The sequence below is a fragment of the Pteropus alecto genome, unplaced genomic scaffold (assembly GCF_000325575.1).
Source record: "Pteropus alecto unplaced genomic scaffold, ASM32557v1 scaffold106, whole genome shotgun sequence".
Classification (NCBI taxonomy): domain Eukaryota; kingdom Metazoa; phylum Chordata; class Mammalia; order Chiroptera; family Pteropodidae; genus Pteropus; species Pteropus alecto.
In genome coordinates, this window is record NW_006442103.1 from 14866774 (window position 1) to 14884155 (window position 17382).

The 17382-nt window shown below is 48.9% G+C and overlaps 1 protein-coding gene and 1 long non-coding RNA gene across 2 annotated transcripts in view; one reads left to right on the top strand and one right to left on the bottom strand.

Moving 5' to 3' along the window:
• Positions 1–15657, bottom strand: part of CD58 (CD58 molecule) — a 35622-nt gene extending 19965 nt beyond the window's left edge. The window contains exon 1 of the mRNA XM_015595587.2: positions 15502–15657. Within this exon, the coding sequence (XP_015451073.1) occupies positions 15502–15571 (70 nt within the window). The 5' untranslated portion in view covers positions 15572–15657. The remainder of the gene's footprint in view (positions 1–15501) is intronic.
• A 38-nt stretch (positions 15658–15695) lies between these two features.
• Positions 15696–17059, top strand: LOC107196230. Its single transcript, XR_001517606.2, has 2 exons — positions 15696–15821; positions 16627–17059. It is a non-coding gene; the product is annotated as an uncharacterized LOC107196230 (long non-coding RNA).
• The last annotated feature ends 323 nt before the right edge of the window (positions 17060–17382 follow it).

Consider the following 17382-nt stretch of genomic DNA (forward strand, 5'->3'; position numbering starts at 1 on the left):
AGAGGTAGTCGGCTGAGGGCTGGGTAAGGACAGGGAGGAGAGGTGATCATACAGATGGAGGAAGCAGCGACTTCCAAGGCTGGCCCTGAATCAAGAAGGAGCTGGCTGTGCTTGAAGAAACACAAGCAGTTCCAAGTGGCCGAGCTGACGGCGGGTTAGGGAATGAGGCTGCAGAGGCAGGCCGGGGCCAGAGCGCGGTGTGAGTGAGTGGGCGGCTAGCGGTGTCAGTTAAAACAGATGCTAAGCGTTTGGAACTTATCTTAATGGCAAGGGACAGCCGTGGAAAGGTTTTAAACAAAAGACCGACATGACACAATTTAAGCTTCAGCAGGCTGGCTGTGGAGTGGACAGTGGCTGATGGGCGCAAGCATGGAGGCGGGAAGACCAGAACAGGTAGCACGGAGAGAGGCGTGGACCGGACAGACCAGGCAAGGGAGAGGAAAGAGCTGACGAGGACTGTCAGGCCTCCTTCTGGGCTGATAGGGGTGCCACGGAGATCGGAAACAATGGCAGGAAGCAAGTCAGGAGCACAATGGAGATTATGGAGATTAAGGACCCGCACCAAGTTCAGCGGCATGCTGGCGCCTCCTCCAGCTGCCTCCCATGAGCCACCGTTAGCATCTCTGGCTGACTCCAGTCGGATCATCCAGGTGGGAACGTTTCAGCGAGGCACTGACTAGGGCTTCAAATCACGGCCTCCCACCCGCTCCGCACCAACCCCGTTATGAAAAATTTACTACCACCACTAAGACCGGCATATTCTTGATACCCCCAAATGGGTTAAAATGCATCCTGCTCCAGTCTTGAGCTTCTTATTAAGAGAGAAGAACAGCTGTTAAGGGAAAGACATTCAAGATAAATTAAAACTTGCTAGAGGTTTTTGCCTAGTAGCAAACGGGGTAATTGAAAAGGCGCAAGAAAAATGAAGACGATTGAAGAGAACAATTGTAGGCAACTGTGTCCAGTAATTTCAAACTAGAAGCAAATATTCCTCATTCGTCTCCTTGCAAGGATTTTTAGAACCCAGCTCCCTTAGTTAAGGGACACTGACCTCAAACAGACACCAGCATCCTTCTGATGCTTTGCCAATTACACACTCTCTCTCCCACTCAACAAGAGTGGGGAGGTAGGTGAAAGGAGCAGCCCACACACCGCAGTGGAGGCTCGAAATGCCTTGTGAGTGAGTGAGTGAGTGAGTGAGTGAGTGAGTGAGTGAATGAATGAGTGAATGAGTGAGTGAGTGAGTGAGGGAGGGAGTGAATGAATGAGTGAATGAGTGAGTGAGTGAATGAATGAGTGAATGAGTGAGTGAGGGAGGGAGGGAGGGAGTGAATGAATGAATGGGTAGGGTGGTGGGGAAGGGAAGAGGTATGAGATGAACTAGCACACCCTGGCTGCATAATATGGCTTGTCTTTCCTTGGGAGAAGCCATATTCCCTGGACTGGGGACAGGAAGAAGAAAGAAGGCAGGCATAGCATGGAGAGAAGCAAGGGTGGAGAACAGGGAGACTTCGGTTCAAAGAATCACAGTCATTCTGAGCTGGAAGAAACTATGAATTAGTCAACATACCCCCATTTCACAGGCGAAGGGGCGGGACACCAAGAGAGATGACGGAGAGGGTTGGTGAGTGATTCTCGCCGGGGGTGTGTGCACACACTCCCGAGTCTTTGTGAACCTTCTCCACGCCCGTGGGCAGTGGTTGCTAACCGCGCTTCACATGAGGGAACGGGCCTCGGGAGGCTCGATGACACTTGGCAAGTTTATGGCAGCAGAGGGACCAGAACACAGACGGTCTGACTCCTTGTTTGGCCCCCTTTCACAACGACACGGTTCCATCATTCACTCATTCGTTCATTTCTTCGTTCTGGAAATAGTCCTTGAGCATCTATTCTGCGAGGGACCTCTGAGAACGAGGCAGGCACAGGCCCCGCCCTCTGAGAGCTCAGTGTCTGTGAGAGAAGTCAGACTTTACGCAAATAATTAGACAAACATCCAACTGCAATTGTGCGATGTGCCAGAGAGAGAGGCATCGGAAGTCACTAAGAGCCCTCACTGACTTAGAGAGCCAGCGAGGGGTTAAGGCCGGCTCCCTGGGTTCTGAAAAATGGGTAGGAGTGAGCTCAGCCAGGGCGAGTGGGGCAGGTCCCACCCAGAGATGAGAGCTCTGGAAAAGGCCCCGAGGCAAGAGAACAATGCCGCAGAGGAGAGGTGTGAAGGGCAGGCTAGGCAGGGCCATCCTTGGAGGCTTTGCACAAACTAAATCCTGCCCTCTGTTTTGAGATAAGAAAGCCACCAAAGAGTTTTCAACAGGATGGTGACAAAATAACTCTTTATTTAAAAAAGGTATTTACGACAGAAATTATCAGAAATTATCCGTGGGCACATACACTCTTACACAGACAGGCACACAAACACTCTTACACAGACAGGCGACGACCGTCCGCAGGTTCTGCAGCCCTCTTCGGTGGCCTCGTCTTTTTTTTTGGTTTGGCTGCCTCGCCCTTTCCTCCGACCCCCACGACAATCTCCAGCTCTATAATCTACATTGAATAACTCAGAGTATATCCTTCGATACTTTCCTCTGCGCATATCATCAAGTAGAGACCAAGATATACAATGTATATAAATAAGAAATTTGCCATTGTTTGTCTAACAAAAATGGTCTTATTTGCACATCTCTGCACCGTGCCTTTGTCATCAATAATACCTCTAAAAGTGCCCTGAAATCAACCTGTGTGGCTCGACTTTTTTCTTTTTAATGGCTGGATATCATTCCAGGGTATGCGTGATCCATAATTAACTCGCACCCAAAACGCCCCTTCTGTCTCTAGCTCCTGCAACAACCGCCCCTGTGCACATGTCCGTGGGGGTTCATGGTCTTGCATCTGAGGGACAGTGTCTCAGGAGTGGGGCTGGGAGTCAGTGAACCATAGGTAAACCGGTTTTTGATTTTACTAGAAGCTGCCACCCTGCTTACAAAAAACTGAATTTTGCAATTTGCATTTCATCGGTGATGCCGAGTTGCCTTTTGTGGTACTCCCGCCGGCATTTGGTGATTTTGTTAACAGTCAGACATAAAGTCACACTTTGTTGTTATTTGAATTTGCATTTTCCTGACCTCTGGACATTTAAGTGTCTGTCTGTTGATTATTGGGATATCTTTTTCTGAGAACTGCCTTTTCATATCCTTTGTCATTTTTTTCTACGAGGTTGCTTGCCTTTTCCTCATCAAAGTTTAAGGGTTCCTTGTATTTTATAATTTTTTTTTTGTTATCTGTATTATAAAGTTCCCCCCAGGGGAATGGCAGTGTCATTCCCTAAGACAGGGACCAGGAGAGCCAGGCTTGGGCTGGAAGATCGTGCTCTCGGTTTCAGACACCGTGAGACGCCCACGCGGAGAGGTCCAGCAGGCTGCTGGGAGCCCAGGTCCGGGGCTCCCAGGAGAGGACACGGAGTTGGGACTCATCACATCTGTTGTGGCTCTATCGTTTCCTTCCTCCAGTAGTCTTTACTGTTGTCCTTCTAAGACTGACCCTAAGTAAGATGCTGATATAATTTCCAGGGAAAACTAAGAATAGGACAAAGGAGAGTGAGTTTTTTCTCAAAGGTCACACACCCTGAATGAACGAATGAACGAACGAACGAACGAACGAACGAACATATAAACAGCAGCAAAGTAATGAGCAGTGAGCAGTTGCCTGCTGATAACAGTGAGTGGTCGGAAAAGGGACCACGGGGATACTAACTTATCATCATGCCAGGGCCGGAGGGCGACTGCCCAGACTTTCCAGCTAGATAAGCCCAGGGTGAACTCTCAAAACTCTTCCATTCTTGGCTTCCTCGGCGAACAAATGGAAATCGTGATGCTTACGGCGAAAGTTTGTTTCGAGGGTTGATTAAGACTGAGTGTCTTTACAGAATGAGCGACATGAAGCAGGCTTCTAACAGGGTTTCCCCTCTTTATCCTTCAGTAAGTCTGTCTACCACTGAGGCATTCACTGTAGGTGGCCCTGGCGGAGTGAGAACTGGGTATGGAGTGAGTTTTTGCTGTTTAAAAGCAGAGAGAGATACAAGGAGGGGGGAAAATAAATGTATCAGCGGTTGCCTCAGCAGATATCCCGTGCCAGCCAGAATTTTTTTTTTTTTAACTATTGGAGGTCTACTTGTTTCGAAGAATTTTGAATGATCTTTTCTTCTTAAAGATATGAGGGTACCTAGGACCTATGTGTAGAGCCATCATATACCTGAAAACAACTTCGATTTCAAATAATCCGTTGCAGTACCCTCACAGGACAACATCATCGCTCCACATTTTTGCTAGTTTTTATAGGGCTTCGAGTCAGGAGAACTCAAATATTTTGCGGATAAAGTGTCTGATGTTTGATTTGGAAAACATAGTCACCATAATTATCGGGTGACTAAAAAGGGATCCTCTCCCAGCCACAGATTCCTCTGCACATTTTAACTTGATTTCTGAGAGTTAGATCGACAACTACTTTTAGTTTCTTTAGTGTAACTCGATCCATGAGGCACTGTTGGGGGGGCTCTACAAACAGGTATTCAGTGAATCCTCTTAAAAACCACATCAGGCAGGTGTCATTTTTAACCCTGTGTTGCGGATAAGGAAACAGAGACACAAAGCTTAAGTGAGTTGCTGGAAAAGTGGTGAAACTGGATTAGAACCCAGTCTGACACCAGAAAGCTCTTAAGCACCGTTCCTGCTTGCTATGGGGCATGCGGTGGTCCCACACAGTGGGTGGTGTGAGACGCGATTTCTCGGGACACAATTTCTAGACTGTTCTGGAACGGCAGATGTTGATCGAGTCAAGCCTCGCCGGTTGGGAGTCAAGCACACCTCTGAAACGCAGGTGAGGCACCACGCTCCATGGTCCCCAAGTCACGGAACGCCAGGGCTAGAGCAGACCTCAGACCACAGGGGCCCGTGCTCATCCCCAATCGCACCTCTTGAACGGAAGGAAATGGAAGTTTGATTCGGCAAAAGAGTCGCGAACCCAGATCTCCAGAATGTTACGTGAGAACCCAAGTGCAATGATTTCGTTTTGTCTGATGATTTTGTTCCAGTGTTGTGTTTCGTTTTTTTTGTTTTTAAAAAGATGTTACGGAGGAATACGAGACAGGGTTCAATAACGAAAGACCATGAGCAGTGAAGTTGAAAGGACGGCCTAAAAGTCTGCGCTTCTCACGCATAATGGAAAATAAAATGTGAGATGTGGAAAAGTGAGAAGGGGGAGGGGACAAGTGAGAATGAGATGCGGGGGTGGGGGGGATGGAAAGCCAGAGCCAACAAACACACACACTCATGCTGCGCACATCAAAGAAGTCAGGAGGCAACACAGCGAACACGTGTTGAGTGAATTAACTGATTAAAACACAACTTCAATGTGGTCCCGAAAGCAGGGCTTCAGGTCAGAACAGCAAAATCCGACAGTCACCTCGAACCCTGAGCTTTGCAAGACCCCTAACTGCCATGGAACCTGGCTGAGTAACCGCGAGAGGAGAGGTACAAATGTCTGACTGGAGCCGAAGGATAAATGACCCGGGACCCCTCTGACACATGCAGTCAACAGACCCCTTTGAGTGGGGAGGTAGATGGGGTCACAGGGGTCAAATATGTGGCGACAGAAAGAAATCTAACTATGGGCGGTGAACACACAATGTGATATATATGCCTTACTGTTGAATTATACACCTGAAACTTACTGGCTTTTGTTAACCAATGTCACCCAAAAGAGCAACGACAAAAAACATCCAGACCCCTTTCCTTCCCCCGGCTGCTGCCAACACTGAAGCGAGACTGGAGGGTCTCCCGGCCCCACGCCTGTCTCACTGCGGCTCCTTTTCAGACGTTCCTTTTGTCTCCTGCTTCCCCTTCAAGTTGAACTGGGTTTCACCCCCTAAGTGTTGTGGGTCTCAGGGCACTGTACCAGTCAGCCTGTCCCCGGGTTAACAGCCTGCCTGTGGTCCGAGGAGATGCCACTTGTAACTTATGTCATTTCCCATTAACAAGCAAACCACTCTGGGATTTAGAGGTTTTTCTTAGAAATAAACAATGTGCTTTAAAAATACTTCTTTCTCTCTCTATGACATCTTTAGGGTTAACAAGGCCTGCAGATATTAGCAGTTAGGGTAAAACTTATTTGATGCAAAGAAGAAAATCCCCTAAAAGTTTCAGTACCTGAAAATACAAATCTTGGTAATTTCCCCCCTGGATGCATCACATTGCAAGGATGATTCAGTTGAAGCCTCCATCAAATCTGGGGCAGCCACGGGGGCTCATGACTGCGACCTGTTCTCTCAGGGTCTGCACCACGGCTCACTTTCAGCCGACACCCATTTGAGTACTGGAATGCTGGCAGTCCGGGACACAGGTTCTGTCTGCACAAATGCCCACACATCGAGGGTGTAAAAGAGTGGCATTCTTCTAAAATGACTAGGACAGTGTCTTATTAATTTCACAAATATTCCTTTGTTAGCCAGACCCCGTGTCTCAGTTTTTGGGTCGCAATGTGCTCACCACAGTCTTTTTACTCGTCCAGTCCACACGAGACCTAAGCCAGCTCGGCCTCAAGAAGATTAGCAGCAGCAGCAGCAGAACCATTCACTACATGTGAGGCTTCACCGTGTGCCAAGCACTTGTCCTAAAAGCTAGATCGATTGACCTCCCTGCCTCCCTGCCTCTCTTCATCCATTTGCTCCTCGACTCAGCTCCGCCAGGTAGGTCTCAGTACTCATGTTTTTATTCACCAAATATTCATGGAGCCCACCCTACCTCCCAGGCACAGCAACAGGCGATCAGGATAGAGCAGTAAACAAAACAGGCGGACTCCCCCGCCCTCCTGGAGCTTACTTGACAGCTGGGGGAGAAACACGATAAATGGAAAAGTAAGTATCTTCTACGATGGGTGGTGTTACCTGCTACTGAGAAAAATGAAGCAGAGTGTTTGGGGGGAGGCGAGTACTCACGAGGAGGGGTGCTCCTTCGTGGGAGGTGATCACAACTGGCAAGTGAGCAGGGCCCAGAGCAAGTGCGAGGGGGTGAGTTTGGGGATACCAGGACGTGCACGCCACGGGGAGAGCCACCGGGTCACAGCGGAGGGGACCCGTGCTCAGGCAGGTTCAGAAGCTCACCGAGGTCGCTCAGCACGGGTGGGGCGGAGCTGGGGTCCCCACACAGCAGCCCCGCCCCCAGCCTGCGCTGTGGGCCCCAGCGTGCCATGCTCCGGCCTTCCCTTGTCGGTTCCAGCCTCCTCCAGTCCTGCTCCTCGATTTCTCCGTTTCCACGATGACTAAAGGCAGAAGGCTGCTGGTCTTGGCTACAACGCCACTGCTTCCCCGTCTCGGTCTACTTCAGGCTGAAACTGCAGCCCCCTGACTCCCTAGAAGCAATAAATCCCCTGGCCCCCCGCCCCAGAAACTCCCCAGAACTCGCTTTACACGTGCGCCCTCAGCGGTCAAGCCGCTGCTCGGCTCCTGGATGAGCTCACCCAGGATTCAGATGCTAGTTCTCTACATGGACTTCCTTCCGAGCCCTCCCGTCTTCCGTCAGGCCGAGGTACTCTCCCTTTTATCCCTTGTCCTTGGTACTGCAAGTCCTTCTTCCCCGAGGTGTTTCCCTGTGCTGTCACTAACCACATGTGGCTTGTGAGCACACGAACTGTGGTCAGTCCAAAACGAGATGTGCTGTGAGCACAAAATGCTAACCAGACTCTTAAGATTTAGTACGAAAAAAAATGTAAAAATCTCAATTTTTTTTTTTTATATAGAAAAAGTAAGATTTATTGAAAGTACATTTTAGAAGGAGACGGGCCAGGCCAGGGAAGGCTGCGGCCCTGTGGAATTTGGGAGGTGAGGAGATGAGACAGTACGCCCCCAAAGGGAGGGGCCTGTTTCCAGCCAGGAATGCTGTAACCTCAATGTTTTTTTTATAGCGACTACATGTTGAAATGACAATATTGGGGCTATGGTAGGTTAAATATAATAGCAAAATTAATTTCACCTGCTTCATATTTCGTCTCTGACAGCACCCCCCTAGCCTGTGCCTTCAAGGTACTCACAACCCACCATGCTCGAAAGCCACGTCTGCCTCTGCCTCTTCTTGTCGTAGACAGACTATATCTGAGACCTTCGGCTCACTCTGGGGAATGAGGTTCTTAGCAGACCTATTTAAGACTCTGTGAGTCTTTTAAAATCTATTCTCCAAAGTCCGATTGGAGGTATTTCGCTATTGATCATTTCATTAAAAATTTTCAACCTGAGTCCCTAGGCTAAGAGCTCACCAGCACAGGCACTAGCAGCCCACCTGAGAAGCAGAAGGCCAAAGGGCACAAGGGACCAAAAAAAAAAAACAAACCGGAAAGAGGCCAAAGGGGAAGATGATCCTGGGCTCGTAAAGTACATGAAGGGAATTTTCCTTGGAGCCTCGTGGGCGGGCGCTGACAGCCACCTCCGAAGAGGAACTGCTAAAAAAGTCTGCTGCCACTTTTCTGGGGGTGGTCTCGCAATCTTACACACATCCAGACCTCAACCTGTCTGAGCAAATGGAATAGGCGGTGTCCTGTGTTCACTTTAAATTCTGAGGGAGGAGCTTTGATTGGTGACTATAGAAACTAAGGGGCTGTGCTCTCAAGGAAAACCTTCAAAAACCTTCTGCTCTCAAGAAGAAACAACGTGAGAAGAGATCAAAAGACAGAAAACCTGCACAGGTAAGGGCTGACGCATGCAGGTAGACGTTCTGCTTCTAAACAGAGAAACCAATACCCACACACCAATACCAGTACACACAATGCCAGAATTTACTAAGCAAACATTAGAGTGATCTCATTCTTACAAAGCGGTTCGAAGTCTCTCTCACAATTTCATTCTTAAAAAGTGGTTCTAAGTCTCTCTCACAATTTCTCAAAGACATCTATCAACTAAACCCAAAACTATAACAAATATAACGCGTGAAACTTGACTAGATCCTGGGGTTTTTTTCCTTTCCCCCCAAAAAAGACCTTCTTGTGACAAGTGGGGAAATTTGAATAAGGGTAGAAGTTAGGTGATATTATGAGACTACTGTTAATTTTCATAAATATTATACTGTTATTGGGATTATGTAAAAGTATTTAGGAATAAAGTGTGGGTATAACTACAGAAAATGTTAATACGTAAATAAACCCCCATTCTGAATCCTATGGCCCAAAGAAGGTTTTCCCATCCCCCTATTCTCGATTATACTATTGAATACCATCTTATGTGATTGCCCGTCTTATGGCATTCGTGCTGTCCTGTATATTTCACATGCCTTAGCAAAGTCACACTGGACAAGGTATGCATGTCATACATAAGCAATTACCCACGGCCCCACCAATCATCCAACAGTCCCTTATCTAATCATCGGTTGGGACCGCATGAGCTGAGTCACACAGACCTGGGCTGTACGCACGCTGTAGCCCTTATTTGCTGTGTGAACTTGGACGAGGGACTTAACCTACCTAAGCTTTGTTCTCCTCGTGTATGGTCCCTGCCTTTTAAAAAAATAGTGTGACGATGAAATGAAAACAAAAATCTAAATTAACAAGCGCAGTGCCTGGCACAGAGCCACGTGCTTCATTCATGGCAGCTATTATTATTTACACCCCGCTATAATACGGGGGTCTAGTTTTCCGACAGAAAGGTACCACACTATTCTCCCAAACGAAAACAGACTCTCTAAATCTCGACTGCGGCAAAGCCTATGAACGAGCCTCCCATAATCATGTTAATAACTGAAAGCGAAGAAATGCTCGACGACTGTTACAACATCCAATGTCCACATTTAACGACGACAACAACAAAAAACCCAACATTGAAACAAATCAAAGAAAGGAATTTTTTAAAGAAGTAGCATTCGACTTGGTTCCCACGTAAAAGGAACTAAAATCTAGTTGGGGAGAGAGCTGGCAAGATAAAAGATCCATAGAAGGTCGAGAGCAGCAGAATTGGGCAAGATCTGCTAAAAACACCTGATAGAACAGTTCTGGTTTTGAGGTCGCTGCTTGCCCAGCACCGCCTAGGTCCTGTCGCATGTTACCCCACCAACGCGATCCGGCCCCAACTCCTGCCAGCTCCACCTTCAAAACACACCCCAGTATCTCCCATTTCTTCCCCCAACCCCACCCAGGTCACTTCTTACTTCGCTCTTCCTGCAGCCTCCTAACTGGTCTCCCCACTTCCCTTTTGCCACCCCCAGCCCCCGCCCCAGGCTATTCTCCATCCAGCAGCCAGAAAAATTCATTCGAACACTCCAGTCATCACAATTTCACTCTGTTCAAGACCCTGCAAAACTTCCCATTTCACTGGGAGTAAAAAAAGTCACAGCTTTTAAAAAGCCCACAAACCTGATCTCTAGGATCCAGCCCTGACTACTTTTACAACTTCATTTCCTACTACTTGCCAGTAAAATGATCTCCTTGAAGTTCCTTCAATGCCTGACGCCTACCTCAGGGCTTTCGCTGCCCCGCCATCAATCACCCGGCCTGCTCCCTCACTTCCTTAAGTCTACACTCGACTGTCACCCTTTTAAAGAGACCCTCCTCTGACGACACTATATAAAATACCAACCACCAAAGAATGGCTGAATGAAACGTTCTATCTCCTATCCATGGAGTACTATGCAGCTGTACAAAATGAATGAGGCTGATCTCTGTGAAGTGGTAGAGAAGGCTTTCCAGACATATGGTTAATTGACAAAAACAAGGTACAAAAGAATGCACACAGTGTATGTTGGTTACCTGCTGTTTAGAAGGGAGTTAGAAGCAAACATATGTATCTGTTTATATCTGCAAATAGAAACAAGATAAAACAGAAACAAATTATATGTTAGGGGAGAGGAGAAGGAAACGATAGGATTTCTCTGAGCGTATTTTTAGATCGTTTTGATTTGAATCATGTTAATATATTACATATTAAAAAATTAAAGCAAGGGGGAAAACTCCTAAAATTGAATAAAACCAGAAATAAATTCCTGCAACCAGATATAAGTTGATAACATAACCACGCAGAAGAAAAAAATAGTAATCCGAGCAACTTTACAATCCAGTATTCTGTACATATGCAGCGGGATGTAAGGAAGAATAAAAATTACGGCAAGAAAATCTTGAACTGTATTTATTAACACTTGTGGTACTGGCATAACAACTGTGAAACTGTTTTGTGTTTGATGTAGATTAGGAAAATATACGGATGCTACTAAATTCTCTACATTGGAGAAAGGAGACACAAAGATGGAATGGAGGAAGAGAGGAACCAAATGGTTGGATGAGCTTTAGCAGTGACGAGATAAACCAATGGGTGTGAAAACTATTTCCTTGCTCTGACAGCCGGCAGGGCCAAAGCCATGAATCCAGTACCTTGAGCACGCCTAGCACCCAGAACTAGATGTCTAAATGCCATCGCCTACCAAAAGGAAGGAGGACATTTAATGATTCCAAGGCTGAGGCAGGAAAGGTACAAAAGGAGTCTAGAACTTTCTGTGCCAGAAAGTAAGGAAATGCTCAAAAACTCATGGAAACATGGCAAAAGGGCACTAAAGCTTGGAAGGGTATCCACTTGCCACACTTGAGATCACTGAGCACCAAACGGATAAAGTAACGCCATCTTTAAAAACACCCATGAGTCCACGGATAAAACGAAAGGGAGATGCAGAAGCTCTTCATTACTGAAGAATGTCAGTAACGTAGAAAGAAAAGGAGGAAGCAGAAACTGCCGTCTGCAAACTTTTTAGTAATAATGGACTTGAGGAAGAATCCTCATCGGACGCTAAAACATTGGGTGAAAGATTGTTGGGGACAAGGATAGTCATACAATGTCAAAGTGTCAATAAATCACACACTGTTTACATAGGGAGAAAGGTGTCTCTACAGTGGAGAACTCTGGTGAACCTCACCTTAACCAAATAATCAAATATTTCCAATATATCTCCAATAATGGATAAATGGGCTGCTCCTGACACTGATGAGACCCACTGAGGACACAACACACCTATGAAAAATTCCTGCCCAAGAAAGTTTTAACCAGAATCTAATCACAAGGAAACGGACAAGCCAAATCAAGGGACGTTGTAAAAAACAACTGGTCCAGAGTCTTCAAAAATGGTGACATCATAAAGTACCAAAAAAATAAAAATAAAAAAATAAAAAGGTCAGCAATACTTTTAGATTAAGGGGGTTAAAGAGTCATGATTTCCAAATGCAGTATGTGGTCTAGGACCAGGTTTTAATGTCTCAGAAAGAATGATTCACACTGTATAATGGTTCTGTGATTTACTGACCACGGTGTTCTTAGAAAATATATGTTGAACTAGTTAGTGGGAAGGTATTATAAGATCTGCAACTCGCAAACGGTCTAGCACCAAAAAAAAAAAAAAAAAAAAAGTTAAGTGTTTGTGTGTGTGTATAAAGAGAAGTAAACCAAATGTGACAAAAAGTTAATAATCGGTGATTCAAGGAGAAAAGTATGTAAGTGTTCATTATGTTGTTTTTGCAACTATTCTAAACATTTCAAATGTTCCAAAGTTTTAAAAACTTAAAAAGAACTATTAACCACTTCTAGTCCCCCTTCCTTTGTGCAACCAGTCTCTATATTAGTAAATATTTACTTTACCACAACCAATTTTTACTATTTATTTACTGTCTCTCTCTCCCATTGTAATGTAAGTTTCACAAAAGCAGGGAAGAGTGCGTCCTTTGCTGCATCCCCAGGCCCTTGTACAGCGCCTGACACACAGATGATACTCAGCATTTGTTGAGTGATGTTTAGTCATTCGATGACGTACATACTGATATCACACTTTCTCTCGTGTGAGTGGTGCTCGCTCTCTTCAAAAGCAAAGATACCGAGGTACATAAAAGTCGGGTAACTTATAGAAGTTATAACTCAGGTGAGGGGTGGGGCCGGGGTCTGAAGCCAGGCATCTGACTTTAGATCTGATGCTGTCAGGCACCAGTACACAGCTTCCCTAGTGATGCAGGCTCCAGCCCAAAGGGCTCACATTCTGCAGGATGCACCACTCAGCCTTGTCCTTAATGCAAGGCCTGTTCAGAGCAGGTGTTACTCATACCTGCTGAATGAAATGACTTCTGAATGAAGAAATGAATTAGGAAGCAGAGACCACTGTGACGGGGCTGTCCGGAGAATCTTGCTGGAGGAGGTGGGGGCTTGATGGGTAAATTGGGTTTTTATAACCACACACAAATTTCACTTCTTTAATATAGTTTTTTTTTTTTTTCCTCTGATTAGAACTGGTCTTGCCCAGACAAGGGCATTGTGATCACTTGCTTTTTCCACCTTTTACCCTTCTACCACAGAGTGCCTGCTCTTTCAATCCTTAAGTCTCAGGGCATGAGATTAACTGAGCCTCAGGTCTATAGTCATGAGCCTTGTTCCAGTAACATGAAGAATACCATCTTAACCTGAGATGTGTTTCAGCTCCAGGCCCATGAGGCAGAACCCCACCAGCCATGGGACCAGGCCACGGGACCACACAGGATGGCGCCATGGCTAATTTCAGAACCGAACACAGCGATCAATTACTTCATCCCCCTCCAATCGTCCAATCGACAGCACCCCCAACTCCCTTAGTTTCCATGACTACTGATTTTTCCCTCTGTAACGCGTGCACTCCTGAGATGCCCCGGGAGCCAGGCTGTTGAGAGCAATAGCTCGCCTGTGCCTCCAGGACTTGAAACTCTACATAAATCTCACTTTCTTTGCTGCAAAACTTCTCTCGTCTGACTCAGACGCCCGCATGCAGACAGACCCCTTTTGCTCCAGTACCAGTTTTAGTGGAAGAGAGACCACAGGTTCAGGCAGCAGTGACCAAAGGTGCATTCTGGGACCAGGCAGAGACTCATTCATCTGGAGGAGAGTCACCCCATCCATTGAAGCTCTGAATGTGTCACTCCCCCTTCCTCACTGCCACCAGCACATGAAATCCGAGCCCTGTGATCGTCTCTGCCCCGGCCTCCCTGCCTCCAATTCCTCCCATCTGCTGTCCTTCCTCTTCACTGCTGCCCGATTTTTCTTCCTAAGTGCATGGTTCTGATCCCGATAAGCCCAGAAAGGGCTCTCCTTTGCCTGCTGAAAAGAATCCAAAGTCCCAAAGGGCACAGTCGGGGCTGTGCTATGGGGCCTCAAGCTCCGGTGGGCACGCCCACTCTGCATTGCTTAAGCTCCCCCTGGATACTCTGCTCCCCTGTCTTGGTCACCTGGTCTCCTCCCCGTGGAATCTTGTCGCACATCATGGCACATCCACATACCAGCTGTCCTCAGAGGCTGGGTTCAAATACCCTCCCTTCTAAGAAGTCTTCGCTTCTCAAAAGATTTTCAGTTTCACAAATGATATTGTTTTCTCTCCTCTGCATGCCCATAAAACTTTCCGTTTAACTTGTCTTACAATGACTGCCATGCCTGAGAAGGTAAGTGCTCTGAGCCCATCTCGACCCCTCCCCGTAGGCGGTTCTCCATGGATGCGTGGACCCACGGACACTCAATACACGCCTGTGCAGAATGGAGATGGAAGACTGACCTGGTCGTAGGCGCAAAGGCGCCCGCCGTGGGCAACCCCCCCAAAAAAGAAATTTCTATGCGCCAGCCGTTTGCCTATGACTTAACCAGGGACCTGTGTGTGGAGGAGTTCGCGAGGGTGGGGAGGTAAAAATGGAGACGATTTCACGGGGCCATGGTGACGATTTCGCTGGAGTGTGACGGGGATGAACGCAGCCCTAGCCACTCGCACGTTAGTGCCTTCGAGCTCTGAAGAGCGGGGAAAGGCGTACTCACTACTCAGCAACCTCGAAGTGATGATGCCCTCTTCCCCGACCAGCAGCGGAGCAATTCGGAAATAACCCACGTCCGCCACCAGCGGCATCAAGTGGAAGTTCAGAGTTTTCGGAGCCCGCCCGCCAAGGCGGGTGAGCAGGGGCGCGCCGCACCAGGGCGCCACCTGCGCGCAGGTGGTCCCGCCACCCGGATCGCGGCGGGCGAGGTCGCAGCGGCCCGTTCAAGTTCTCGGCAGAGCCCGAGGGGTCACGGAGGCACTCAAGTCTGAGAAAAGGGGCACACCCTTCCGGAGGAACAGCGGGCGGGGAAAGGAGAGAGGGACTGGGGTGGGGGAGACCGTGGGGCTCGAGAAGAAACGCGAGACGAAGGGGCGCAGGGCGGAGGACGGGCTGGAGTCCCGGCCCGCTGCTTCCCAACACGATCCGGTCGCCTGCCGTCCAAGTTTCTTCCCGGCCCAGACTCTTCCCCCCGCCCAAGGGAGACTCGCGGGTGAAATGACAACTCTCCCGGACAAGGTCCCGCCGGCTGCGCTTCTTTGCGCCCCCGCCCCGACCCCATCCCATCCCATCCCAAACCCAACTTGCAGCGCGCCCGGCCGGCCCGGAGCCCCGGGGTCGCGTCGCGGACATGCGCGGCGGCGCCCGGTCCCCGCTGGGGCTCGGGAGAAGGCCGCCACTCACCCAGCCAGTGCAAGAAGTAGACCAGGCTGAAGATTCTCAAGCACCAACCCGCAGAGACGTCTGCGGCCATCGCGAGCCCCGCCCGCTTCTGAGCGGGTTTCGAGCGGGGGCTCGGCCTGTCCCCACACCGCGCTGGCCCCGCCCCGCCGCGGGCAGCGCGCAGCCTCCGCGCACGTTCTTCCTCTTTCCTGCCCGGGGCCGTCCCACCCCTGCCGCCTCCGTCCTCTCCGCCCAGGACGCGGTCCCGGCCCCGGCCCCGCCCGGGCCCCCCTGTCCGCTCTGCAGAGCTCCCCCTTAAAGGTGGCTTGCGACTTTCAAAGGTTTGTCTTTGCTCCTCCCGCATGTCCAGCTCTTCTCCTTGGCACCCGCGGCGTGACGGAGGCAGCTCCGTGGCTGGGGCTGGCGCCCCCCCAGAGCCGCGCCCCACTCGGCTAGCCCCTGAACCGGCAGGAAGACGCCGCCGAAGGACAGGGAGACCCCGAAGCACTGTCTTCCTTCTGAGCTTTCCAGCAGCAGCCGTTTCCTACCACTTACTCAGGTTTTGGAACCCCGGACACGACAGCCTCTCTGAGCCACTCTTTGCTCAAATATTAAAAGAAAATGGGGAATTTTAGACAACTCCTAGAATGTGTGGGGTGACCGGTGCGGGCCCTCGGCTGCCAGTATCTCTTCGTTCAAGTGCATGCCACCTTTTCCTTAAGCCTGACCTGACCCCACTCCCAACGCGCCCTTCACCGGAGCTGGGAGAACCCAGGGGTCGGGTTCTCCCCCGTCCCCTCCTCAGTTTCCCTCTCCCTCCCTCCCCATGGACTTTCCCCCTGTTCACTCGCGGTTTAACCCGCCAAGCCCTGCCCTCCGCCCCAGCTGTTCCAGGCACCAGAGACTCTCCATCCTATTGGTTAATTTTCTTGATTGGCGTGCCCTCCCCTCAAATCCCGTGGGCCCCAGACCAGGTGACTCCCCAACCAGCTCCTTGCGTCCGCCTCCCTTTCCTCTCAGAGGAAGGCTACCCACCCTCCTTTCAGAGAAAAACCACTTTCTTCGGTGAATTTTAAGAATTACAGATGGGTTCTAATCATGTGTCACTGCTGTGGCTTTAATCATTCTGTTGTTCCCGCTGTACAGACGCGGCGAACTCCTCGAAAACAGCCGGGCATTCGAGCTGTGCAGCGAACAGAGTCGTGTGCTCACCGAATGGAAACGCACAGCTCCTTTCCATCCCGGAAAACGCTTGCTGAATCTCTCACGCTCCCCGCGACACTATATGGTCTCAGAAAGATGGTGCGATCGTGCTGCTGAAGCCCTTGGTGGACATGGAGAAGATTGTCCCATGTTCCTGCTCTTTCTCCACCTGTCTCTTCTCACCCCATCCTGCCTACTCCCCGCCTTGCCCCGCCCCCCCCCACGAAAGTGAGAGGTTATAGCCCTACATCCGGAGCTCCACGTGTGTTCTGTTACACAGCCCGCAGCGCAGCGCAGCTCTGACAGTCGAGGTAGATGTGTATATTTATTATAATGCATTTTCAGCAAATGGCAGTAAAGTGTCTTGAGAAAAGGGTTTTTTTTTCTTTGTTTTAAATCATTTGTACAAAAGCACCATTTAGGCTGGTGACAGGGAGTGATAATAAAGACCGCGACTCATGAACCTTGAGCCTAGCAGGCCAATGTCAAGGGGCAAGACTCACTCCAGGCCCCCAGGGCACGGTTTCATGGGCGGGAGTGGCTGAGTGAGGAGAAAGGAGGACATGGAAACAGCCATGGTTTCAACATAATTTACTACAGGTGTCTGAAGTGTATATAAAATGTCTTAGTGCAACATCTTACAAATAGTTTTCCTTTAAAAAACAAACAAAAAATCAACAGCTCTCTACACCATGCATG